Source organism: Hippoglossus hippoglossus, chromosome 17 (assembly GCF_009819705.1).
Source record: "Hippoglossus hippoglossus isolate fHipHip1 chromosome 17, fHipHip1.pri, whole genome shotgun sequence".
Lineage (NCBI taxonomy): Eukaryota > Metazoa > Chordata > Actinopteri > Pleuronectiformes > Pleuronectidae > Hippoglossus > Hippoglossus hippoglossus.
Genome location: NC_047167.1, coordinates 11,832,699 through 11,858,602, shown reverse-complemented (window position 1 = coordinate 11,858,602; position 25,904 = coordinate 11,832,699). Strand labels below are relative to the sequence as shown.

General features: G+C 43.5%; 1 protein-coding gene across 8 annotated transcripts in view; it reads right to left on the bottom strand.

The window, feature by feature from the left end:
* The window catches only part of LOC117778730 (myomegalin-like), a 44,862-nt gene that overhangs the window by 17,592 nt on the left and 1,366 nt on the right, over positions 1–25,904 (bottom strand). For 6 of the 8 annotated variants that reach the window (XM_034614488.1, XM_034614493.1, XM_034614489.1 and 3 more), the window contains exons 1-15: positions 6,173–8,304; positions 4,556–4,693; positions 4,352–4,471; positions 4,170–4,262; positions 3,844–4,068; positions 3,581–3,739; positions 3,381–3,482; positions 2,574–2,711; positions 2,264–2,443; positions 1,754–1,948; positions 1,488–1,670; positions 1,296–1,412; positions 915–995; positions 694–800; positions 450–592 (exon numbers count right to left, since the gene is read on the bottom strand). In XM_034614488.1, coding sequence (XP_034470379.1) covers positions 450–592; positions 694–800; positions 915–995; positions 1,296–1,412; positions 1,488–1,670; positions 1,754–1,948; positions 2,264–2,443; positions 2,574–2,711; positions 3,381–3,482; positions 3,581–3,739; positions 3,844–4,068; positions 4,170–4,262; positions 4,352–4,471; positions 4,556–4,693; positions 6,173–7,480 — 3,289 coding nt within the window. In that variant the 5' untranslated portion in view covers positions 7,481–8,304. Of the gene's footprint in view, positions 1–449; positions 593–693; positions 801–914; positions 996–1,295; positions 1,413–1,487; positions 1,671–1,753; positions 1,949–2,263; positions 2,444–2,573; positions 2,712–3,380; positions 3,483–3,580; positions 3,740–3,843; positions 4,069–4,169; positions 4,263–4,351; positions 4,472–4,555; positions 4,694–6,172; positions 8,305–12,349; positions 12,404–12,954; positions 13,112–13,286; positions 13,445–13,533; positions 13,658–16,012; positions 16,090–21,189; positions 21,301–25,369; positions 25,438–25,541; positions 25,589–25,904 lie in introns of those variants that run through there. The other 2 variants (XM_034614495.1, XM_034614490.1) reach the window with 2 other exon arrangements.

The following is a 25,904-nucleotide window of genomic DNA, read 5'->3' as shown; positions in this document are numbered from 1 at the left end:
TTTCTCCACAAGACGTAACTTCACTGTGACGTTAAGGCTGGAAGAGTGACACGGGTGAGAGACAGTAACACACAACAATGGCAATACAGAACGGTCGCACTGCAAAAGCAATACGCAGGCGGTTTTCATCAGACAATGTAAAAACATATTCATACCACACTCACAGAATATATTAATAAATAAGACTCCGAGTTGCACATTGCCACTTCATAGCATTACGGTTCCTCTGTAGTGTTTGTGCTACCTGAACCAAGCCGTCTGCACACTGACGGTCCTGCTTTGATTTTCATTCACACTTTGAGCTTCACAGGTTTTTCAGAACAGTGACCGCCAGTGGCTACAGGAAGCTTCTTCCCACATAAACAGTGCTAGTGTCAGACAGAGCATCACAGAGAGTTAGTGACAGTGCCCCCTTGCAGCCCCTGTGGCTCGACCCTGCCCATCCCCACCTCCAAAGTCGGGCTGCCGCTTGGCCGCCCTTTCCAGCACCAACGCCATGTTCTGGGTCCTGGCCAGCACTTCCTCCAGCTGTCCACGCAGCGCCTGAACCGAGTCGAGCTCAGTGTGGAGGGCCTGCCTCGCCTCTGAGCTGCTGCCAGGTGGAGAAGACGAGAACAGAAAAAGTGTCTTAAGGGCAAATTACTTACTGCATTAAGAGGAAACTGTGATAAGAGCTGGGTGCAGCTGCCCTACCTGTCACTCTTGGTGTGCATGTGCATGAGATTTTGGTATAATCTCTTCTCTGCCCTCAGGGCATCATTCAGCTTGTTGTACTCTGACACAAGCTGCTCCAGCACACACTGAATCAGATCGGCAGGCAGAGTGGAGGAGGAAGGAGATGTAGAGTAAATGCACAATTCTTAATCACCTCTAAATATCATCTGACTGACTGGGAATAAAGAAAAAAATCCTACTTGGGGATCAGAGCCGTCTTTTGTGGCCACTCCTTCGACTTGCTGCTGAGCTAAAGACAAACTCAGAGCAGAGAGCTCCTCCTGCAAGAAGAGGACACAACGGCATGACTTGATGTTGTAAGATTAAAAAATCAAAAGCAAACACAGGGACTGTTCCTATGCATCATCTTAAGATTTATTCCTGGTGTTCTTAATTTAGAAAAGTTTTTAACTTAAACATTTTTTCTATTGTTTATTAGTATAGCCCTATGTTGTTGTTTTTCCTCCTCTTTTTCTGTCTCAGTAATTTAACTCAATATCACTGTAAATCAGGGTCCCCCCCCCCCCTCAATGATTTCTCAAGTATAGATAAAGATTGTATTTCAGGGTCCACACAGATACCTGAGCCTCTCTCTCCTTCCTCAGGACGAGCTGCAGCTCCTCCTGGAGGGTCTTCATCTCTGCCTCACTCTCTTTAGAAGACAGCTGCATTGCCTCTTCCTGACCCTGCATCAGCTCCTGTCGAGTAAAGCACACAGTGAATTTCACATATACAGGAAACGAGAGCAAGGGAATGCATGCGTGGACTGATACCTTGATAAAGGCTTCCTTCTCTTTGAGTAGACTCTGCAGGTGCTCCTTCTCTCCTCCCATCTCCCTCTCCTTGTCCCGCCTCAGCTCGTGCAGCTCCTGCTCTCGTAGCAACATCTGTCTGCGTAGCTCCTGCAGCTGGCCGCTCCGCTCATTAATCACTAAGGACATTCTGTAGGAGTAATCCTGGGAGAGAAGGAGGGAAGCATTGAAGGTTTTCTGACTTATTTTAGTTGTAAACAGTTTGATGTACTAGTCACCGTGCATACCTGCAGATACTGGTCTTTGGAGCTCAGAGTGTTGAACAGATCCTGGACCCGTGCTTGGTGTTCATTCGACTGGCGGCTGCGGTCTGACAGCAGCTCCTGGAACAGTTTCTCTTTGAGCGCCAGCCGAGCCTTCAGCTCCTCCACAACCTCAGTGGGACCGGCCTGCACTCGGGCAACGAGGGCAGCTGTCAGATCCTTTACACACAAATACACACAAAATTAAAGTGCGAACAAGCAACACAGGTTCGTCTACCTGGGATGGTTTTCCAAAGCTTTGAAAATTGCACAGCAAACAATTAGAAGCCATGTTAACAAAAGCCATAAAACGTGTGTGTGTGTGTGTGTGTGTGTGTGTGTGTGTGTGTGTGTGTGTGTGTGTGTGTGTGTGTGTGTGTGTGTGTGTGTGTGTGTGTGTGTGTGTGTGTGTGTGTGTGTGTGTGTGTGTGTGTGTGTGTGTGTGTGTGTGTGTGTGTGTGTGTGTGTGTGTGTGTGTGTGTGTGTGTGTGTTACCTGAGTCTCCTGGCTGCGGCTCTGCAGGGCCGCCTGCAGCTGGTTGATGATGGTCTCCTTTTCTCTCAGAGTGTTTCTCTCCTTCTCCTCACTCTGCTGCTTCAGCCACTGGAGGTTCCTGTAGGCCTCGGCCGCCTGCTCCAGCTCCAGCTCTTTGCCTCGCACCAAACCGTCCAGACTCTACTCGTCAAGATCACAAAAAGAAAGATCAGATTCTGTGGGCAAAAAGACTAACCATTCTGTTTCAGCTCAGACCCTGGCCACAAGTATAAACCAGCAGGTCTGATATCTTTTGGTGCAATGAGCGTACCGTGATGGTCTCTTCGTTGTTGGACAGGATGCAGCTCAGTCTCTCCAAGTCTCGCTCCTTCTCCCTGAGAGCCAGCTGCAGCCCCCTCACCTGGGCCTCGCGCTCCTCCACACTGCGGAACTTGTCATCAATGGAGCGCTGCCGACAACGAGAGGTACGGAAAATCACTCCACTGCTAATTCTGCATTATTCATCATCTATACAGTGTTCAGTTTGCAAGTTCACGGGAAAAAATGAGCCATTATGAAAGATTCCATTGTCTTAATATTGATCAGAAATGAATTAAATCAAATGTGTTCGGATATGAAATTAACATTTTAGTGATTTTTGGGGGGAAATGTGGACACTTTTCATGGAACATTTTATTATGAAAAGCCCACTGCACAAAGTTCTGACATCTAAGCACTTCCCCACCACTGCAGTATGGTTGCCACAGGATTTAAGAGAACAATAGAGATGTTTTCCCTCCTGTCTGAGGCAGAAATTTATGCTGACTCACTGCTTTGTGAGGGATTTTGCATAACTGTCTACCGCCGGCTCTTTCTACAAAATGCACACTTCACTCTTTTCTCATGAAGAACCTCGATATTTTCCCAGGCAAGGCTCCCATGACTGTCCCATGAATCCCAGTCTATTGTACTGTGATCCACATGACACAGCAGTCTTCACTATCATTGTGTATATGAATGTGTGTGTGTGTGTGTGTGTGTGTGTGTGTGTGTGTGTGTGTGTGTGTGTGTGTGTGTGTGTGTGTGTGTGTGTGTGTGTGTGTGTGTGTGTGTGTGTGTGTGTGTGTGTGTGTGTTACCTCCAGAGCTCTGTCTCTGTCTTTAATACGCTCTTTTAGTTTCTCCAGCAGAGCATCTCTTGATTTGGAGCTTGCTGTTGAATCCAACATGTCTGAGTAGTCCTACAGAGAGAAAAGGTTTTTAGACAGGATCAGAAATCTGTGTACGTGTGTATCTATATACTGTGTGTGTACAAAGTGTGTAGGTATGTGTGTGTTACCTCCAACTGTTGCTCCTTGTCCTTCAGGCAGTGTTTGAGCTGTTCGAGGCCTCTTTCTTTTTCCAGCACCACAGTGAGTCTCTCTGCTTCGCTCGCCTTCAGAGCTGCTTCTTTAGCCTGAAGCTCACAGCGAGTTTTCTGGAGGGCACAGCGCAGGTCCTACAGCGCAGCGATGAGCGGTTACACACACGCTGCATTGTTGACACTTCAAGGCGACTGAATGTTTAATTTATTCACACTAACACATTCGCAAACACACTGACCTGGTTGTGTTTTTCGGTGACCTCCCGGTGCTGCAGCGCCTCCTGCAGATCAGAGTTTAGTCTGTCCTTGAAACTCACTAAGTCGTCTCCTTGCCGCTGGCTCTGTCTCAGACTCCTCTGGCTGGCCTCCAGTTCCAGACCGAGGGAGAACAGGGAGCTCTGCACCCCCACCAGCTCACTCTGCAGATGGGCGAGGGTCAAGGACTCGCTGGCCCCCTCCTGAACCTGGAGAAGGAACGACCACGGACCAAGGTCACACAAACAGCAGGACATTAGCCTGGAGACAAGATGTCTCTCTATCATTAAGGATGTGTATCAGGTCTCACCTTGCGTTGAGTGAGCTGGTTGCGGTGGACTATTTCTTGCAGCTTGCACAGGGTGGCGTTCTGCCCTTCAATCATCTGATACAGCTCCTGAGCCTTAAAGCAGAATGAATATGTATGAGCACCTTCTCCACTGGAGCAGGCAGCACCTCACACTGACAAACAGCACAAAAACAAACACACACCTCACTGTCTTTTGTGCTCATTGACTCAGAGAGGTCCTGGATGGTTCTTTCTTGACTCTGAGCCGCCTGGCGAAGGGAACGCAGCTCAAACTCCATCTCTTTCAGATTCTCCTGCAGCCTCTACAGATGAAGACAGAGATCGCAGTCAGGCCGTCATCGGGCCACAAGTGTGCTTTTAACAAGGGCATTTTTTACATGTCATACCATATTGTTGGCCTCGCTCTGGTGGATCTTGGCCTGCAGAGACTGAACGTGGAGCTGGGCCTTCTGCAGCTCGTTGACACACTGACCGGCCGCACACTCATACTGGTTCAGCTGGCTTTGCTGCTCCTCAACAAGAATCTGTAATAAAGACAATTAAGATAAGAATTGAAAAATAAAAACCTAAAAAAGCAATATTTTAGTAAATATACAATTCAGACGGTTTAATGGTTCAAACATCAGATCAAGTCCAGCTGCTGAATTAATTGTGACAAAGACAATTTGCCTCGTGAACGATACAGAGTCTGAAGGCTGCATAACTTTCACAGTGGGTTGTGTAACACTGTGTGTGTACAACATTTAGAAACTCTGCTCATTCATGTGTGTACTTTGTAAAAAGCTTGGGTGAGGAGAGAGCCCCTGGAGAGTGTGTGTGTATGGTAATGTGTGTGTGTGTGTATGGTAATGTGTGTGTGTGTGTGTGTGTGTGTGTTATCTGTGTTACTATTATCTTTACATAACCAGTGTATGAATAATTCCAACTTTCAAAGAAAAACTGACGGGGAGGATATTATTATGATACACACTGATTTATACATTAATGTAAGATGAAATTGACAAAATAAAAAATATATTAAAAAAATAATTTTATCACTAAACTGATGTTGCTGCGGCAGCCAACCAGTACTGAGACAAAAGGGTGGTCTGACATTGCGTGGATCACTTTGCCTCAAGGGCCCTGGGTGAAAATAGGACAGTAGTGGAGTCACTCTGTCTTAATGTCTCCCCCCACGTCTAACCTACTTCAGTCAGCAGCCCCTGCACCAAGATCACGCACTCTTATTAAAGAAGATCATCTCATTCAGATGCAAACGCACCCCCCCAAAGACTATAATGATAAAAAGATGATTATTAACTAGGGGAGGGGAAGCCGGCTTTTTGCACGTACTCAACACTGACGCACGTTCTCTTTGTGTACTAGTGCAGAAAATCCTGTGCTGCAACTTAATTTACAACTGGAAATACTGGATGAGGTATCTGTCTGCAGGCAGTGGTCATGATTCAGAGTATTTATCAGCTGCAGCAGAAGTAGACATGGATCCACAGCATCAAAATTCTGCAAAATGCCAGTGTTTTTACTCTTTACTTCCAATTTGTTGACATAACCAATGACCTCTTTCTACATGAGTGCACACACACACACACACACACACACACACACTAGGAAATTAGGCCATGTCCTGTTTCACCGCTTACCCACACCTGACCGCTCATGTAACGTATTCTAACACACAGATAACTAAGCAGGAGACCCACACACATCACCATAGTTCACATTCTCCTGAGTAAAAGCTTGTGGGAGAGGCTGTGGTAGGATTCAATCGACTGACAGCTGGATTATGAGGCTAATTACGCTAAAATAATGTGTGAGACGTGGGGAGGCTGCCCCATTTGCCTGTCAAAGATTAAAGCCTGTTAGACTGGTTCACTCGAGGCTGCAGATACTGCAGATTTGCAGTGCATAGGAAAAAAATCCTACTTCTCCACCAAGTGTCATCATCCTACAGTAATGAAACACTTCTAATCAGCAGCATCACTGTCCTCGTCAGGGTGTTATACCTGGTGTGGAGGTGGGCGAGGATACTCTTTGTACAGATCTTCTAATATATCCTCCATGTCAGTCAGGTTGAAGTTCTGATTCAGTCTGATCAGAGGGGTCTCCAGCTCAGGTGTTGGCGTCAGGATGTAACTTTCTCTGTCTGGAGTTCCATACGACATTCCGAGGACAGAATCAGGGAATCCCAGCCTCATGCCTCCATTACTGGAGCTCTTCCGGAGGAGCACTGGCAGCTTGCTTCCCTTAGAGCTCCGGACTGGCCGGTAGATGGTACAGCTCTGCAGAAAACAGAGGGCCGGAGAGAGGCTGGCCCCGGGTGAGACTTGACCATGTGGGGCTCCCATGTGCTCCTCAGAGAGGGAGTCAAATAACTGGTCATCTATGGGGTCCTTGGGGGACCTCAGAGGACCATCTATTATGGCCCCAGGCTGCAGGTATTCCTCAGCCGTCTCCAGGGAGGCTACAGAGGGGCTGGAGCTGATACGTCCGGCCAGGGTTCGATCACTGTCTGATGTCCTCGAGGGGTCCTGAGAACCGGGGACCAGAGTGAGAGAGGAAGGGTGTTCTTCTGAATCGTCAACACTTTCTAGGTCTTTTTCTCTCCCACCTCCTACTCCGATAAAACTGGCTGAATATCTGGTTGATGGCCCACATGAAATGCTCCTTGCCAACTTCCTGGGCACCTTACAAACGGCTTCATAGTCAGAGTCTGCCACCCGCCAGTGGGAACATCCTCGACACCTCCTGGGAGTGCTGGGCAAACAGCGCTGTGAGCCTGCAACTGTAATCTCTGACCCTGGTCCTGCAGGACACTGTGGGTGGTGGTGATGTTGACCGTCTGGGTTGTCGTCAGCCCAGGACTCGTACAAAGAGTAGACCAGGTCGTCCTGGAGCAGGGCACAGTACTTTGCATGAGTGAGACCCGAAATGTCCACCATGCCATCACCTGGCACTTCATTACCTCCAGCAACTGTAACTGCTCCCTCTTCTGAGTTAGTTTTCCGGTACAGTCCACCGATGCACTGCCTCAGCCGGTGTTTCTCCTGCAGGAGCCGCTGCAACCTTTCGATGGACAGGGCCTCCACACGGGCGATGACCGTATCGAAGCGGTACATGCGGTCCAGCATGAAGATGCACTTGGAACAGGCAAACTCCCCTCTGCCGTCCCGGGTCAGCTCTTGCCCCAGGGCATGGGACAGCAGCACCTGGAGGTTGAGCTTGGGGGTGGGGTGGAAGATCCATCGCCTCTGGTTGCCGCAGAGCTCCCGGCCACAAATGCGACACGTCTCCTTCATCTTGAGATCGAGCATTCCACAGGTCAATGATGATGTAGGTGCAGAGGAATATCGTATTAGCTGTCACATGAAGACACCGGGGCACCACGGTGGTTAGTCGCCTCCCAGTTTGAACCACGGTAAGGCTGGGGTCTTTCTTTGTGGAGTTTTTCTCTTCCTCCCACAGTATTAAGACATGCAGCTTGGGTTTAGGTTAATTGGGCGTGAACTCGTCCAAAATGTACCCCACCTCTCACCCAATGTCAGCTGGGATCGGCTCCAGCATCCCCCTGCCACCCTAAAGGATGGATGAAGACACCTGGTGCCTCAGTGTAAAGAAAAGACACCCATGTCAAAATAAGCTCCTCATGACACTGGTCCTTACAATGGCATTTGATTCATTGGCTTAAAGATGAGGTTGAGGCAGCAGTGATCAGGCTGGTGGAGAATGGTCGCACATGTGGTTCTTAGTAGCAGAGAAGGTAAAGCAGGTTGATAAATACTGTGACCGTCACTGAGAGGGTTTCATCAGCTCAGGATCCCCGTTCTTTTCCTGGAGGTGCAGGTGCATCGGGAACATGGCGCATCTCCCCACTAATGTCACCGTCTCGTCACGTATTTATCCGTGGTGTGTGTTCAGGATTCCTCCACAGCACCGCGCGCTCCTCGGCACCATCCCCCGGCTGGCACGGACACACGAGCCGCACCGCGAGCCGTCATTACCGGTCATTACCGCCGGTGATCGGAGATAATAACCCGCAGATCGGAGCTGTAACAGGTGTCCCGGGACAGTCTGAGTCCTTCCCCCGGTGTCCGTCTCTGATGAGCGGACTCCTCGTTCATTTCAGGGCCGATACCGACACGTTCAGCGAGAGACACGCACCGAACTCGATCCTCCGGGCCGATAAACGAAGAGGCTGCACGAAGCAGACCTGCAGCGGAGGACCGAACCATTCCGGGGACGCGGGGGTGGAGGAGGAAGCCCGGTGCAGTGGTCAGACTGGTTTAACATGCACTGTTGTTCCGACTCGTGGTGATGAGATTCATTTCGAAAGACGCACACATTGATTGTGTCGTGTGTCCAGAGAATATCTGCTTTATCTCAAGGTTTGTTGTTGAACCGATGGAGTGATGCTCCCCCGGGAGTCTCTCACTTCCTCCTGCCCGGTTTACTGAGCTCTGCTCGGCTGACTGAACATCTACACGCTCACTAACGTGGAAGCATTAGTGATGCTCTGAAAAACAACACTATATCCTATATAATAATGCATACATGTGTGTTTCAATTGTTATCTTCATGAGTACAGGGTTACAATTACATTTTTACTAGCAATTTTCTAATATTCTTCTCTACTGCAACAATTAATTGATCTATTTTTGTATTAATCAATAAATAAAAGAAATCAACAATGAGTCAGTTGCAGCTCTAATACAAAACAAAAATTACTTAAAAAATAGCCACTGTAATAAAATAAGAGCTACTTTAAATTTTTTCAATCACAGCACATTATTACAAATGGAATGTACCTGGGACTATTGTTCTATTCTATTCAGGGTCATGACCTTTAGTCGTTCATTAGTGCTTCATCATTCATGCTGCATCATTAGTGCATTACCAGGTCACCAGGCTCTGCAGACTGAAGACAAAAGCATGTTTTCTCAACAACACACATAATGATCAGTGAGCTTTGAAACTAGCTACTAGGACGAAGCTATGTGGGGTAAAATATGAACATAAACTCTGAATAGAAGTCATTATTACATTGGCACCAGACAGAAAATCTGTAATCTTGTATAAAGTTATTATGCATAATAATTATACATAATAACTTTATACACTTTTCAGCTTCATAACGACTGTTGTAATTGCTGCTGTCTTGTAAGTTATCTATACAAAATGGAATTAAACATTTTGAAGACATGTTAATGTAAACTCTAATCAGACTGATGTATTAGTCTTGGACGTCGCTGGACCACTGTAATTTTCACCAGCACACTCAAAACATGTTTTTGCTGGAAGATTATTATTCGTTTTTCCTGTTGTCATGGTGCAGATATTTCCACAATGGTATGACTGTGAAAGTAAAACAACCAGGTCTTTCTACTTGTCTCCACAGTGATCGCAAATTTTGTTTTCCTGAGGGCACGCACACAGATCATGCTGCCACGTGGTGACTTCGATCGTCCGTATGCTTCCCTCCTCAAGGCAGTTCCTTTGTGTGAGGACAGAGAGTGATCTTCTACATCAACGTGAGAGGCAGAACTGTGAGTCCCTAAGTCTCTTTTAAGGTTATATAAGGCTTAATATCTGGATTTGAGTCATTTTCTCTAAATCTGATATTTTAGAAAGAAACACATGTAGGAAGGGTCAGGCTGAATAATAATAAGTCTAGACATGCAATATTCCATTTGTATGTTTTGTGATTGTACTATTTTATATTTTGCAAAATTGATGTTCATAAATACAAGCATACTGCAAAGCGTATACACAATCAGGCAGTTTACAGTCCACTAATCACTACAATTTATTCTTGAAAAGGAAATCCTGGACATAATTGTGGGGAGAGGTTTCAGGCGATAGGTTTTCCTGCTCCCCCCTTTCTCTCCAGACACAGATTGGATCTGAATGGCTGTGGTGTCTGGGGAACTAATTAAGAGCTCTTGTTGCGGGTGTCCGTCTGAAACAACACAACTTGATATCAGTGTCAGGGTCGCAGATTAGTTTAAGGTCAAGCTGACCCATCGACGACCCGGCTGAAACCAGAGCCACTAAACTGCAAACCAGCGAGATGCACACACGCACATATGTAAGAGGGCACCTCGGGGGAATGAGAAGCATGACTGTTCAACGGGAAAGGGCTGCACACACACACACACACACACACACACACACACACACACACACACACACACACACACACACACACACACACACACACACACACACACACACACACACACACACACACACACACACACACACACACACACACACACACACACACACACACACACACACACACACCATTTACACTGATCCTGACATGATCTCTTTTGATCTTTGTGAGAAGATGCAAATGCAGTGTGTAGAAAAAAACATCTGAACAGATTCTCTCGCTCACCGTTTCATCACAGTAAAATAAACAGTTGTCAATTAAATTGGCAAAGTAAGACAAACTACTTGACCAATATTGTTTCACATCCCCTTATGAAACCACATTTAAATTCACTAGATCCAGATTTCTTTCCAGCAAGATCGATGTATTATTCTCTGAGAATCTAACAGTGTTAACAAAGTGAAAAGAAATCCTGGGTTAGCAACCCTGATCTGGATCTGCACCAAACTTTAATGGATTCTTCCTTGGACTACAACTTTCATGAAAATCAGTTCATCTGTTATTGCGTAATCTTGCTAACAAACAAACATCCAACCAAAAAACTAATGGACAGTGGTGAAAACACAAACTGTCACTTTCCTTTATTTTGGAAAGTCAAATGTCCTCAACATTGACCCATCAACCCACTTTAGAACACACAGGTTGTTCGAGAGAAAAAAACAATCCTTACAATGCACATCTCTTTCCTTATGTACATAAACCAAATACTTTCACACAAAATGTTTTGTAAAGTTTCTATGAAGATTATTAGGCACCGGCTCCCTTTTTTTTTCAGTGCACATGAAGAGACACACACTGGCACACTTTCACGCCAACATGCATCCCGTGTGAAATCTGAGTAGAGAGCCAGCCCTGCCAAGTACATTTGCATCCTTCATGCAAAACTGATTTACAAGTTAAAGCGCCACAGCAACAAATTATGTTTGCAACATGAAATAACAGGAACCAGCCCTGCGCGGGTTTTGTAACACATATGCAGTTATGATTATCAATTTAAATGACTAACAAATGGTAAGGGTGCACTCTGGGTGGAGGGAGATGCAGTCAGGATAATGATCCCTCTCCATTTTGTAGTTCCATTATGTATCTGTGGCGAAAATGTGTCCCTGAGGATGTCACTGTAGTCGAAGCCTGTAAATGTAATAAGATTCTGGCACTTAAAGTGATGAAATCAACCCCTCGGAGAGATGGACTGTACTGTCACTGGAAGCCTTGCGCCTGGCTCCCTCCACTGCAGCTTTAATTAACTCTTTTTGCATGTTTGAAATGCACAGTATGAATGCATTTGGCAGTCTGACTGGAATAGGCCACTGAGCCACAATGTTTCATGATAAATTAAGATTTTTCGCACAAAGACGAGCAAAGTGTGACGGTTTACTTTTTACTATGACATTGTTAACAGTTCTTTCAGCAATGGTGTAATGTAGTTGCATTGACTTTGTTCCATTATTTCTGCACAAAAGATGGAACGAATGTCTTTAATATTGTGCTTTTCTTTCTGTTTGGTCAAATTCAGAGGAAGTTGGGTGATTCTGTATTACAACCATTCTGTTTATTTTTACTATAAATTATACTGAGCTTGACATATTGTGACTGTGGCTCTGGATGAGGAGGTTAGTGGTTCAATCCCCCGGCTCCTCCATACAGTGTTATGGGATGTATTGACCCTGAATTGCCCCTGATGGCTGTGCCGGCAGTGTGTGTGGGATGTGGTCATAAAGACTAGAAAAGCCGCTCTATAAAATACAGACCATTTATATTTACAAACTCCATATTTTTTTACGACTCTGTAAAACAAAAATAAACTGACAAAATGATTCAAAAGTACAGTTGTCAGCTCTGGTGTCAAAATGCTATGTGTCACTTCTCCATAAGGAGGCAGAGTCTGTCAACAACAAGCGCATGTGACAGTGCTCTGACACTTAGTGGAAAACTGAACAATAACACGTGAAGGATAATGAACCAAAGTGGTTTTAAACACTTAACTAAAATTCATGGATTCCCTTACCTGCATCTGCTGTTCGATACGCAGCCTCTCTTGACCCAGTTCCTCCTGATAGAACTGTGAAACACAGAAGACAGACTATAAACCCACTGCCATACTAACTTAAGAGAAAAATCAATAATTATATTCAACCCTAAGATTAATGGAGGAAGCGAACGCACAGAGAAACAGGAAAGTGACTAAATAAACCTGCACCGAAATATTAAATGACTGCTCTCATCAGATGACCTCATGATCTTTTATTGGTGTGTGTGAGTATGCGAGAATGCATCTGCATACATCAGTGTCTGTGTTTATTTACGTAGTGGTTTGGGCGTGTAAACTGCTCTTATGACCCACATGAATAGTTGTTCAAATAAGGCGGAGGAATGTCACATCTGCTGCTTCAGGAGCCTCTTTCTAGAATAGAAGCCATACCAGAAAAAACATGGCGGTCCAGAGGAATGCAGAAAGAATAGAGGGGCGGGGTACATTTTAAAGGCTTTCACTGTCATACTTCACATACATGAGGGAGGAATAGCTCAGAGAAAGACAAGTACTCATCTACATTTACATGTTTTTCACAGGTTAGAGAAAGAATGGAGCAAAGTTTGAAAACCCCTTCACACCTCCACATCCTTGTCCTTCTGCAGCAGAGATGAAGACAGCTCGTGAACTTGTCCCTCCAGCTCTCCCACTCTGAGTGTGAGCGTCGTCTTCTCTCCGCTCAGCTCTGTGATGACAGCCTCCTTGGAGCGAAGCTCTTTGGTCAGCTCCTCTATAAATCTGAACACACACACAGAGGCAAGGTCAGTCAGTAGCACCTGCTGTCCGCAACTGACTCGGACATGTGCATTCTCACATACTCTCTGGATAATATCAGGAGATTATCCAGAGTTTGGAGCATGTCTCGAAGCAGCTAGATCTAGTTGGGTATTTGAGAGAGGTTTATTTTTTGTACCTGTCTTTGCTGGTGTTGAATGGGGACAGGACGCTTGGAGGCCTCTCATCCTCTGGGATGTCCTCCATGGGGATGTCTAGGGAGAGGAGCGAGGCGTGGGAGTGTGATCCAGCCAGCGAGACCATCCTCTCGGCCTCGCTGCGTGCCAGCTGGGCCTCCTTGAAACACACAAAGATTGAAACTGTTATGATCTTTACATCTGAGGCACCTTTGAGTTTTTTTAAAAAGCTGAAGGAAGAAGACCGACCTCCTGCAGGAGCTGGATCTTGGTCTCGAGCACTTGCTGCATGTGGTCGATTTCCTGCTGCCTCTCCTGACACCGTCTCTGCAGCTCTGCCTCATTGTGATTGGTCAAGCTCACTGCTGTCGTGCTGTCGAAGAGAAATCAGACTCGATCACCACATCTGTGAGCTACCAGACTGAACACTGGCCAAATCTACTCGTACAGATGTTATCAGCGGGTCAGTGTTATGACACGGTGGAGACAGTAGCGAGGAACGAAGACGATAAAACGACAATATGTGCTCTCACAGAGGTGATGTTCACTTTGGGGCCTTCTTCCTTTTGAATGTAGCAGTTGTGTTAGTGAAGTGTTTATGTATATCTGTGGTAAAATAATTAACTGAAATACATTGTGAAAGGATGAAACATAATTATTTTACATGCAGAAACATCCTGTTCCTTTGTGTTCTCCCACAACCTCATTAAGTGGCTCACGACACAAGTGTCCCCCCCACACTCCTTTAGACTCCAACTGTGCAAGCATCTGTCCATATCACTTAGTCAGTCAACAACCCTATCCCAGAATTCCTTCTCCCAGAATGGCACACGCCACTCTGTCGCCATTGAGTCCCGTCCTGGACGCTCTCTACATACGTTTTTAACTCCGTCCACCACATGCAACAGCTCGAATAACTGAGATATTTTGAACCAGTCTGAGTAATGCAAATGTCTGTCTCTTGGACAAGTGTCCTTTATTTGTAGTGGAAAAGCCGTTCAGCCTATGAGGAGAGTTTAAACACCTGCCTTTCTGCAAGACGTTAGAGGATTCAGTACAACACATACATGTCTGCATATACATAATTCTAACTACCAGGAAAGACAGCTGGACTTAAACCCAAGAATCTGTTGAATAAGACCTTAAGATGGGAAAAAAAGGTTGATACTCAATATTGGTGAGTGAAAAATTTCCAATGCTGATATATTGAAAAAAATGTCCAATGCTGATCACCACACAAGCTGGATTTTTTTTTTTTAATGATTTCTAAGAGGTTTCTATCAAACCCTCCAGACAATTAAAGGTAATTGATGCTAGTTTTTAGTTTAACCATAAACTGTATTACGAATTATTATGAATAAAAAGTAAACACAAATCAAACCAAATATATTGAACTTGAATTGAGAAAATAACCATATTTTTTTTTTATGTAACCAGTAAACATGCACATTTTCTGCATTCATTGTGTAAAATAAATGTTTTCATACCAGCAAATATAAACATCGATATGTAAAAATCTCATATCAGTAGACAATATCAGCAAAATAATATATTGGTTAGGCTCTGCTCAAAACACACTGTGTGGCAAAAATCCTCCATGTTTGTTTTGGGCTGAAATTGTCCCTTTTCCCAACAGGGGAGGTCAACAAACAACCACACAATATCTGGTATAGAATTCAAATATAAAGTAGGAAAACTGTCACCAGCAGCGTAGCAGAGTCATATTATAATAACCAGCTTCACTGTCACAACCATCTTTGCTCTCATCTGCAATTTTCCAATCACGTAACTTCAAACCAAAGTAAAGGATGTGCAGAGAGGGAGCAACAACAGCAGCTAAAATAGAAACAAGTAATAAGAACCAGCGTATGTTTTGTAAGAGCACCAACAGCTGCCCAATGATGATGATGATGAATTTAAAGGTCAACAAGCACAACCTTTAGGATGCATCTCTGACAATTTCAGGAGGAGAAAGATTATCCCTCTCTATGTCAAATTAAAGTAGTGCAGGCCCCAACAATGAAGAAGTCAAAGTCCACCCACGGGACCCAGAAGCTCCGCTGATGGCTTTTGAATACAACACTAACAGAAGATCCTGTTTCTCTCACATGTCTAATGAAACCCCAACATATGGCAAGATCTCACACAACAATATCAATAACTTTTTCAATATAATTTTCATCATTAGCAATTTAACAAAAGTCCAATATATATCAACATCATTATGTATTGTGAATCTTCTTTGAGTGTGTGTGTGTGTGTGTGTGTGCTTCTTGTCTTTATCAGCTGCTACATGACATATGAGCTGTTAGAGATGTGAAGCGTTACTACAGTTAAGACACAACGTATATGAAAAGAATCCGAGCTAATCTCTGGTGAGGTCCATAGGTTCACAACCACACATAAAAAACACAAAGCTCTGACACTAATGAACATCAGTTTTATCATCATCTTAATCCACTGAAGCTCCTTCCTATCTGGCAGCTGTGATACCACACGATGTAGAAAATTAGACAACATCTATGTGGCCAAAGAAAAGATGAAAATGATGCAATGATGTTACATGAGCTGTTGCTGGTCAGTTGACATCAGCCGGTCTAGATCAAACAGGCTCGTCAGACCTTTGAACTTTTGATACCATATATCACAATTACACATTAAGAAAACTTAATTCAAGGGTTGAAACTGTACAACAATAAACATTTATGATTAATATTCATGGACTTACAGGGCTTTGTCCAGAAGCTGCTGTTTCTCTTGGAGCTCCTGCTTCAAGCTCTCTACTTCCACCTTCAGCTCGATGTTCTGCAACAGGAGAAGAGCAGCGAAGTCAGTCAATCAATCAATCAATCAATCAATCAATCAGTCAATCAATCAGTCAATCAGTCAATCAATCAATCAATCAATCAATCAATCAATCAACCAATCAATCAATCGGTCAGTCAATCAAACACATAGTTTGTGATCAGCAGTGCTTCTCAGCTACCAAGCTTTGTGAAATGTGAAGAGGACAATACTGTGAGCAAAAATATTCCCAATGTTAGTAACAGATTCTTTCACAGAGTCAATACAAATATTGAGCGGTTTATGACTTTTTACGTTGTGGAGGGGTAAACATCCTGGACAGGTCACCAGTCCATTAAGGGCAAACAACCATTTCTATGCCTATACGGTCAATCAATGTAAGAGTACCTGGAGAGAACCCACGCAAACAGAGGGAGAACATGCACTCCACCCCAGCCTAACCGGTATTCGAACTATGACTTATCCCTGCTCCACCGTGCCCCCTGGACTCAATGAGACTTGTAGCAAAGCTTGTTATATATTGCAGAGACAAAAGAGCCTTGAATCCATTTCAGGATCATTGTGAAACTATGTGTAGAGCTTTTCTGTATGTATATAACATATACTTAAAGTAAATATTCTATATACCAAAAAGACGACAGATTGTGGGAGGTTTAAAACTGTTTATAACAGTTTCTGTGTTTACTGGGTTTAGTCTGAATCTCTTCTATCCTCCCGACATGTCACGTTCTCACTCCGTCTGCTCAGTCACATCTCTCCATCTCTGCTGAGTGAATCACTGCTGGTGGGTGTTGTGTATCAGGAGTGCAGAGCATCTGACTGAGCTGTCATGGCTGTTATATTTAGAGCTGGAGAATTCAGGGAAGCTCAGATACTCACCACTGGGGCCAAAGGCTAAACTCCGCAGTTTGTTTACCTGATGGACTCCACAGAGGACGTTTTCGGGCCAATCAGGGATCTTAAACTGGGCTGGAGGACAGAGGGGATTGGTGGAGCTCATTCTTTCCATTATGACCTCAGGACAGGAGTGGGGACAGTTTATCTGTGTGCCTGATGGATGAGATGATTGCTCTCATTGGTTTTACCACCTTTATCTCTGCAGATTGGCTCACGCTCATTTCAACAGAATTAGCCGCCCTGTATTTTCCTCTCTCTTTTCTTTCCTGCCTCGTCCTCCCTCTATTTCTGTTTTCTGTGCCTCTTCGTACATGTCAGAGTCTGATGACCTTCCCCCGTCCTTGCCAGGGAGCTTTACGTGTGTCGATAACACTCACAGTGAGCTGGGCGACACATGTACCGGCACTCGTGGACTGAAACCTACCCTTAAACAAATTCCTGAAACCCACCACGACTGCTCAACACAACCAACACCATCACACATGTATCATGTGCATGTGACCGGAGGACATAGAGATCATGTTGTTGGCTGACATCAGATCAATCAACAAAATTCATAAAAAAAACATTTGTAAGTAGGTATAGAATGATTTTACTTTTCATTTTGAGGCATGCGAAAATAGCTACATGTTTTTTCAGATAGCCAAAATCAGGATTCTTCAATAATAGGCTTATAGGCAACTTTATTAGTAATTGATCTGGTACTTGATTTGTATTGATCGTAGTTTTGAGTACCTCCGCCAGGAAGGTTATGTTTTCATCCCTGTTTGTTTATCTGAGTGTTGTTTGTTTATTTGTAAGCAAGATTACGCACAAACAACTGGCTGGATAACAAAACTTGGTGGAAGGATAGATTGATTTCTTTGTGTTAGTTGTATTAAATCAAGACTCTTTGATTCCCTGATTATTTCAATCATAATGGTACTAAGACCAATTGATCTCTTACAATGCACTCTACTCTTAGGATATTAGTGGTGCAGCGGCAACAACAACTAAAGCAACATATGACCACACATATGCTCATAGCTAATAATAGCAAGTGATTTGCCTAAATGCTTGAACAATAAATAATGTACCTCACATGTATTCCTGTGTGCGTGTCAACGTGGTTTACAGTAAGAGACACAGTTCCCCATCTTGAAAACAGCTCTAAATATAGACGCCCATCACAGTGCACCTGCTATTCTGGCCCCTCCTGGCCTGTGGGCCCCCAGCAACAGATTCACTTATAACCATTCAGGGAAGGAAGAGGGAGAATGACTGCACTGACACAACACACACACATACAACACATACAACACACCTACACTGCTACAATGACTTATCGCCCACTGACAGGTTCACATCTGATGATGGCCCTGCTCATTCTGTTTTAATCCATAATAAAGGGTTACATCCGGTCGTGTTTATTTAAAACTAACTGAGGGACAACATTGTCATTTTCAACATAAACAAACATCCACATGGTCTAACTTCTCAAATGTAAATGCAAATCTGTTTTTGTTTAACATTTTAAAGATTAAACAATCAGAAAAATAATCAACATATTATTGTGGTAAAATAATCATCAGCTACAGCCCTAAAATCAGCAGATTATGCTCTACCATACTATAAGCACCAGATGCTAATTGTAGCCATGTTTCAACTAAAAGTATCCAAAAACTTTAGTACCAGGTACTTTTTTCAAGGGTTCAAAGGTTCCTGCAGACCCTTGTTCACCTGTGTATGTATACAATTCATTTAAAATAGTGGGCCTAAGTTATAAAGTGTATAATGAACTGACATTTCTGACAATGAATGCTTCCAAAAAACACTGATATAATGGACCATATGGTGAAGAGAGATATATAAACACACACATACACGTATGTAACAAAGTGTGTCTCATGTCATGTGGACACTCACATGAATACAGGAGATAAATAAATCAGTGTACTCAAGCCCGCTCTATAAATAGACTCTGTCAAGCTATGGGGGAGATCACTATGTGCCCGGGCAGCTCAGGTCTGATAACACCACAGTGCAAAAAATTTGATCTCCAATCAAAACCCTGATTAGTCTGATTAACCTTCAGCCACACAGAGAAAGAGGCCGTCGTGCACAAGGATTAAAGTCCAGTTCTGTGGCTGTGTGAGGTGCGATCAGTTTACTCAGTCAGTGCTGGTGTGAAGCACGCAGGTCCCGCTCAGCTGGCTCAAGCAGCCATTTAATTTTCAAAGAGTTGCTGATGATCGTGAGGGATTTGGAATGAAGGGAGGGAGAAAGAGAGGTTTAAATGTCGACTGGTTCGTGCAAACAGACACCAGCTGAGCGGGGTCACCTTATTGTGGGAGCACGCACACATGCAGAGGAACGCAGGAGAACACGCTCATTGTGTTCTGTTCAAAATGTATAGACATGGAACTGGTGGTCTTGTTTGGCAACAAGAGTTTTTTTTAAATCACACACAATCAATATGTCAGCATGTTTGGCCCAGTGTAAACAAGTGGCACAGCAAGGATTCTCTTAATGGCAACATAGAGGGAACTCTATATACAAACACAGTACAATTCATGCACATGAATGCTGTAGCATTTTCCCCTTATTTCATTTTCTTTTGTTTATGTTATAAATGTCGAAATAGCCCATAATAAGTCCCCAGAGCTCAGAGTGATATTTCATTTCTGAAGAGCTGGACTGAGGCAATACTTGTCATGTATTTGTCATAAATGTTGTTGTTTTGCAAAATAAGTATTTAATACTAGATTATAAGTACTACATATTGTGATATCTAAGCTGTGCTACCATTAACAAAGATAATTTACTACAGCTCTCTGTATTATGACAGATCTTTTGGAGAGCAACCCTAATGTATGAACACTAGTTTATGGGGTCATCTATGAGGCTATAACCTACTCTGAGGAACAGAAATGTTTATATTACCAAAAGTCAAAGTTCTTAGATATTGATCACAAATAGGAAATACAATTTAAAATCATTCCAATGCTTCAACTCAGGTTATTTAGCTATGTATTGATCTAATATGAGTGCTCTCTTTGGTGCAAATAAAGATCTGTACACATCACTATGGTGTTAAATAAGGTAACATGAGGCCAAATGTGCCAGTGTATGAATGAACATATCTGAGAGTGAAAGACTGACATTTTAAAAATAACTGACAAGGAATAGGTGGATCAGTCAGGTCATGGCCAATACCATTTAAAATACAGATCTTTTAATTATGTCACTATCTGCAACAATATGGTGTATTGGTTTGGTCCATCTGTAGAAAAACAACTGAGAAAACGATGCTGTTCAGGGATTTGACATCAACTCCCAGATATTTATTTGGTGCAACATTTCAGTTTGTCGTTTTGTTCCTTTTATCTTTCTATGTCTGGCATTTTGCTCCATTACATGGTCACAGGTTTAAAAAAGGTATAACCCACTCAGTCAATATTTATGAAGCTGCAGAAAAGTATCCCTGGGTTGTGGAGTGAGACTAAATTAATCTTGTCGAAATACAGGACATAAAATCTGCACAAATCCCAGGATAAGAACAATACACAGTAAAGCAAAGCTCCTACTGGACAGCTGACACACACATAGACAGACACATACAAACACACGCACACACACACACATTCTTGTACTTCTATCTTAGTAGGGACACTCATTGACATAATGCATTTCCTAGCCCCTAACCCTGACCTAAACCTAATTCTAACCCTAACCTTAAAAACAAGTCTTAACCCTCGAACAAGCCTTTGAAAAAGGGAGGACCGGCCAAAATGTCCACACTCCGTAAGGTCTCTGGTCCTCACAAATATAAGTACAAATACACACACACATGCGCACACAGACTTGGAGCTCCTGAACAAACTGCTAGTTAATGTGTAGTCCTTCACAAGGAGGCCACAACTAAAATCAAGCACTTGGTCAAACACACACATGGCAGGTCGCATCACTCAGGTCAGCGCAGCAGCTGGGTCAACAACCAGTGGAAGTGGCTCAGTGCCTCTGTAGGACTTCCATGATCAAAATGATCTCAATTGATAAAGGCACAGATCAGCTCTTTCATTTGCTTAGTTCCAAACTGATCATCAAAGTCGAAATCAACTGGTGCTGATCATTGTGTTGTTCTCTTGTTCTCTGAAGTGCAACCGGTCACAGCCCCATTCATCCCCAGTCACACAGGTTCCCATTCATCTCCGTCCTACTCACCGTGCGGTAGACATCCTCACTGCTCTCCTCGAACTTCTGCTGGATCCTCTCCTCCAGGAAGTAGATGCGGAGCTTGAGGCTGAAGTTCTCCTTCTTCAGGTCATTCAGGTGCTGCGACAAAGTACGGTAACCGTTAGACATGACCGTCAGAGAGCACCGACACCGCTTGACATGTCCGTTATAGGTAAGAAAAGATCGGTCGTCTTTGACCCCTCTGTACTGTGTGGGAATACAGAGTCCATATTAAAGGACAGCCATTGTCCTGGCATGTCCTTGCGTTAGAGTCCGGTAACCGTTAGACATTCTACCTCCTTCTCCAGAGCATAACGCTGTAAGTGAAAAACGCCAAATATTTACAAAGCAGCATCCCGACCTCTAACAGGCCATTGGGATACCATCTACAAAACCACACACACACACACACACACACTACAGTCTAATGGGCTGTTTGCAGGGCAGAGGGCGACTCTGCAGCCCGGGCGGTCAGAGATGCAGCCATGTCAGCTCCATGGTGTGATCTGGTCTACTAGGGGACCGGACAGGAACTTATTTTACTGGAGGAGACATCCCAGGAATCCCAGACTGCCGAGGGAGAAGGGTGGAAGGGGAGTAGGGGGGAGGAGAGAGCAGGGAGGGAGCAGGAGGGGAGGTAAAAGGCTCAGAGCTCACAGGCACTTGTGATATGAGGGCAAATCTCACCCCTCTGCAAAGCAGAATTGTTGAGAGGAACAGACACAGAGAGAAGAGGAGGGGGTGAAATCTGATTCCATTTGGGATCTTTTCATTTCATCTGCTTCCTCTCAGACATTATATGCTGAAGGTGAATCTCAAACCCTTCTCAATATTCCATATAGTCTGGAGGTCGTCCCCTATTAAGAAAACAGCTGACAGTCTGTCCACACCAGCCTCCATGTTATATAACCACCACACTGACTCACCTCTGTTTAGCCTCGTTTGTGAAATAACAGTCTGACTAATATTAGTTTTATTTAGTTTTTTAAGCACATTGAGCAACTGTCTTTTGTAATAACTCACTAGAGGATGCTAATACACTTTACCATTGTTTCCAGAAAACTCTAAATATAGGAAACATGTCACTTTTGAAATGATAAAAATGCCAACTCTGAGTCAAATTAAAACGTCTAATACAAAGATTTCTAGAGACAAACCAGCAGAAAAATCAACCAATCAACAAGCTGAGCTAGTTTTTGTCACTTTTAGCTAATTGTTTTGGTAGTAAAGCTCAAAAATGTAGTTTATGAATGAGTGAATTATGTGTCAGTCAGTGGCAAGTGAATGAAGAAAGTTAGCAACCTTTTTCTGTGAGGTTGGTGGAGAGTCAAAATATTGAACGTTTATTTATCTGGTAAACATTTTCATTTGTGGCTATAGGCAACAGTTTACTAACACGTTAGCCATAACATGTATAACAGCCTGTGTCCTTGTGCATCGTAGTTGCCAAACTAAGATTGTTTGTAATGAAACAAAAAGTCACGAGGCACAGAAAAATACAGGGTAATTTTCTTATTTCCATTATAATATTATAGGATGAATCAATATCATCTGGCATTTGAGAGTATCCAGAGCAACCGGTTCCCACCCTGAATTTACCATATGTGTATGATCGATGACAGTTAAAAATCAGGATAGACAGGTGAGCTGGGAGAACTTGGATGAAACAGGAGACCTGGAGCACTCAGCCAAAGTGCTATTAATAGTGAGGTGTCCTGAATCTCACCTAGCAGAGAATCCCTGCATGTTCCTCAGAGATGAGTGAACAGCAAAAAAGAAACAACAAGGAAGACAGGCTCCTCCAAGTCTTGTTTTAATCTCACAACAGCCGTGGCTAAAATCTAAATCAGGTTTCGTGTGCAATGCAATGCAATGCAATGCAATGCAATGCAAAAAAATAAATAAATAAATAAAAGAGTTCCTGTGTTCCCAATACATGAGATTACGTCATTATTAGTTCTTGATGCATTCAGTGAGTGTGCCCATTAAAGTGTCACGTTACATCCTGTTGCTAAATAATTCACAGGAAAAAATAGGCGAGGCGCCAAGGGGAGTCTCCACACAACATTGGAGATTACATCATGCTAGTGTGTGTTTTTAACCTGATCCACACATACATCCACTTCTTCTCACTGTCACTTTTCAGCTCATGAAATAGTGAATGTGTGTAAATACGTGCGTGTGCGTGCAGTGTCCATGTCAGGTGTAAAAGAGGAACACATCCGAGATCTGGCAGCCATGAGAGGAACTCCAGCTTTGAGTTGTCGTTCAGAAAGTAACTTCAGCTTTCATGACCAGTCGGTGATACCTCTTCGTTTCCACAGGGCTCAGCAGCACCAGGGGAGGTTTTAGTGTTTTATTCAGATCTGGTATTTGTCTGAAACATCAACAAGTTTTGGAGTAGAGCACTGAGGTGTGTATTGAAGGGATTCAAGAAAAATACATTGTTATGAATATGGCTAGTATAAGTTGCTCAGGTTGGTGATATGTTGATTATACCGCTGAATATTGCTTTGCATTCATCTTGAGCATTAATGCACGTTCACTTGGTTGTGATTGGCCAGCGAGCTCAGTCTCAGAGCACATCGCACACGACTTGAATAAAAGGCACTGTTAAAAACTGAATGGACCAGCCCACCCATTCAGAGACCAACCGGGATTCATCCCAATATTCCCGACGGCCATTACACCAGTGCATGTACACTCAAGCGAGCTCGATGTGAAGAGCAGGCAGGAACCGCTGTGCCTTTTTAATGGGCCTGCTTTTTCCCCCTGTGTGTAGCTACATGCCCTCAGACTACAAGATTATGTGCAGTTGGGTCATTCACTGTCTGTTTACCTTTTAAATAGACTTTCTAACAGCCGTCAGGGTTCACTCACAGTGTTACACCCCCCTCCCCTCACTTTTTATCACTTCAGATACACTGATCTCATACAGGGCCTCACTGGATTCCAACTGATAGAAGGAGAGCTTTAATCCTTGCTATTGAAGAAAAGTGGGTTTGACTTGAAGAATCAATGTAACACTGTTTTAACACAGTCTGGGTATTTCACAAGATTATCAGCCACGCTTGTCTGACGGCACTATTTCGCAAAGAGGGTAGACACTACTATTGAGTCCACTGGGACGAGGCCACTAATGGACAGTGCATTCTAGGGAACAAGGGAGAAGGTTATGAGTGAATGGCAGAGGTTGTATGAAGCTGCACAGTACAGGGTGAATAGATAAACTGTTATTAATCTAGGATAATAAGCTATGTGTTTATGTTATGTAATCTATATATCATACCTATTATCTATCTATCTCATTCACATATTGTTAAAAAACTATTTTGCACTTTTAAAAAAAAGTTTTTGACCAAGGGAAAACAATGGTGCACACTTTGACATCATACGTCCCTGTCTACACAACCATCTTGAAATCGCGCTGGAAGGGGTTTTGCAAAAAGGCCAAAACACATAGAAAAACCTATGTTTTACAAAATGTCCATGTATGCTCCCACTAGGCCTAAGACTCAGAGACGTTTCACAAAAAAGACTTAAAACTTTCATTCCGTTCACGCTATATCTTTTAATTATAATTACCAAGACTCACAGCAACAACAAAGCTGCAGTTTGTGTTGAATCTGTGCCCTGTCAAGTCCACTTTCATAGAATAAGAATTACTCTCTATCTATTGGGTTTGAATATAGTTCATAACTGTCTGTTCATTACATTATGTTCTTTAACATTAAACATTATATTTGACATAGTATTTTTTGTAAAATATAACTGTTACAATGTACAGTAATAGTGCAGCAAAGACTGATGAAAAATCCTAAAGTAGGCCATGCTGTAGCCGGAGGCTATTTTTACCCATCAGGAGAATTCTGGGTGTTTTCCATCCAAATCCTCAGTTATAGGTGTTCTCCTTTTCTGCACAGTATTTTAAAGACATATGCTGTGTGTGATTTTTTTTTTGTTGTCTATGTATTTCTGGATATTTCTGTGATCTGATCCCACAGAGAGACTTCTTCATCAAAGCCAACCACATCCTGAAGTAAGACATTGATCCACAAGGTGGCCCTGTAGAGCACATTATCAGGCTCGACCACAGTGTCGTTAATCATGCCAGAGGACACGATGCTCACATCGAGCTCCATGATCATTTGAAAATACAAGCTCTCACCTGCTCAAACTGCTTGAGAGTGTGAAGCTGGAGAGGAAGAGAGCTGTCTGTTTCATCACTGCACAAATCTAAACAGAAGAAAAACAAGAAATCACAGAATTAGCAAGTCATTTGAGTAGTTTGTACGATTTCTCACAGGCGTAGGAGTTTTTATTAAAGAATAGCTTTGTACCTGACATGTGACCTGTGATCTTGGATGAAGTATCCTCCTGCACAGCACTGACGAGAAACACAACAAGGCATCATCAGCACGACTGACACACACACACATAACACAATAGAAATAAAGTGACAAAACCTCCTCAGTTGTTTATCCATTACAACTCTTACAGAGGTGTGAACATCATGCAGAATAACAAGTTAACTGTCTTTTTGTAAAGCAGAGATCCATTCTAGAAAAGAAAAAGACACTAAAATCCTTTGACTATAATAATAGTGCAATTTAATTTGCATCTGTGTGGGAGAGAAGGGGGTCATCAGGGAGTCCCAGCGGGGGAGAGGAGAGTTTTTGCGAGGTGGGGGTGCTGAGGGTCAG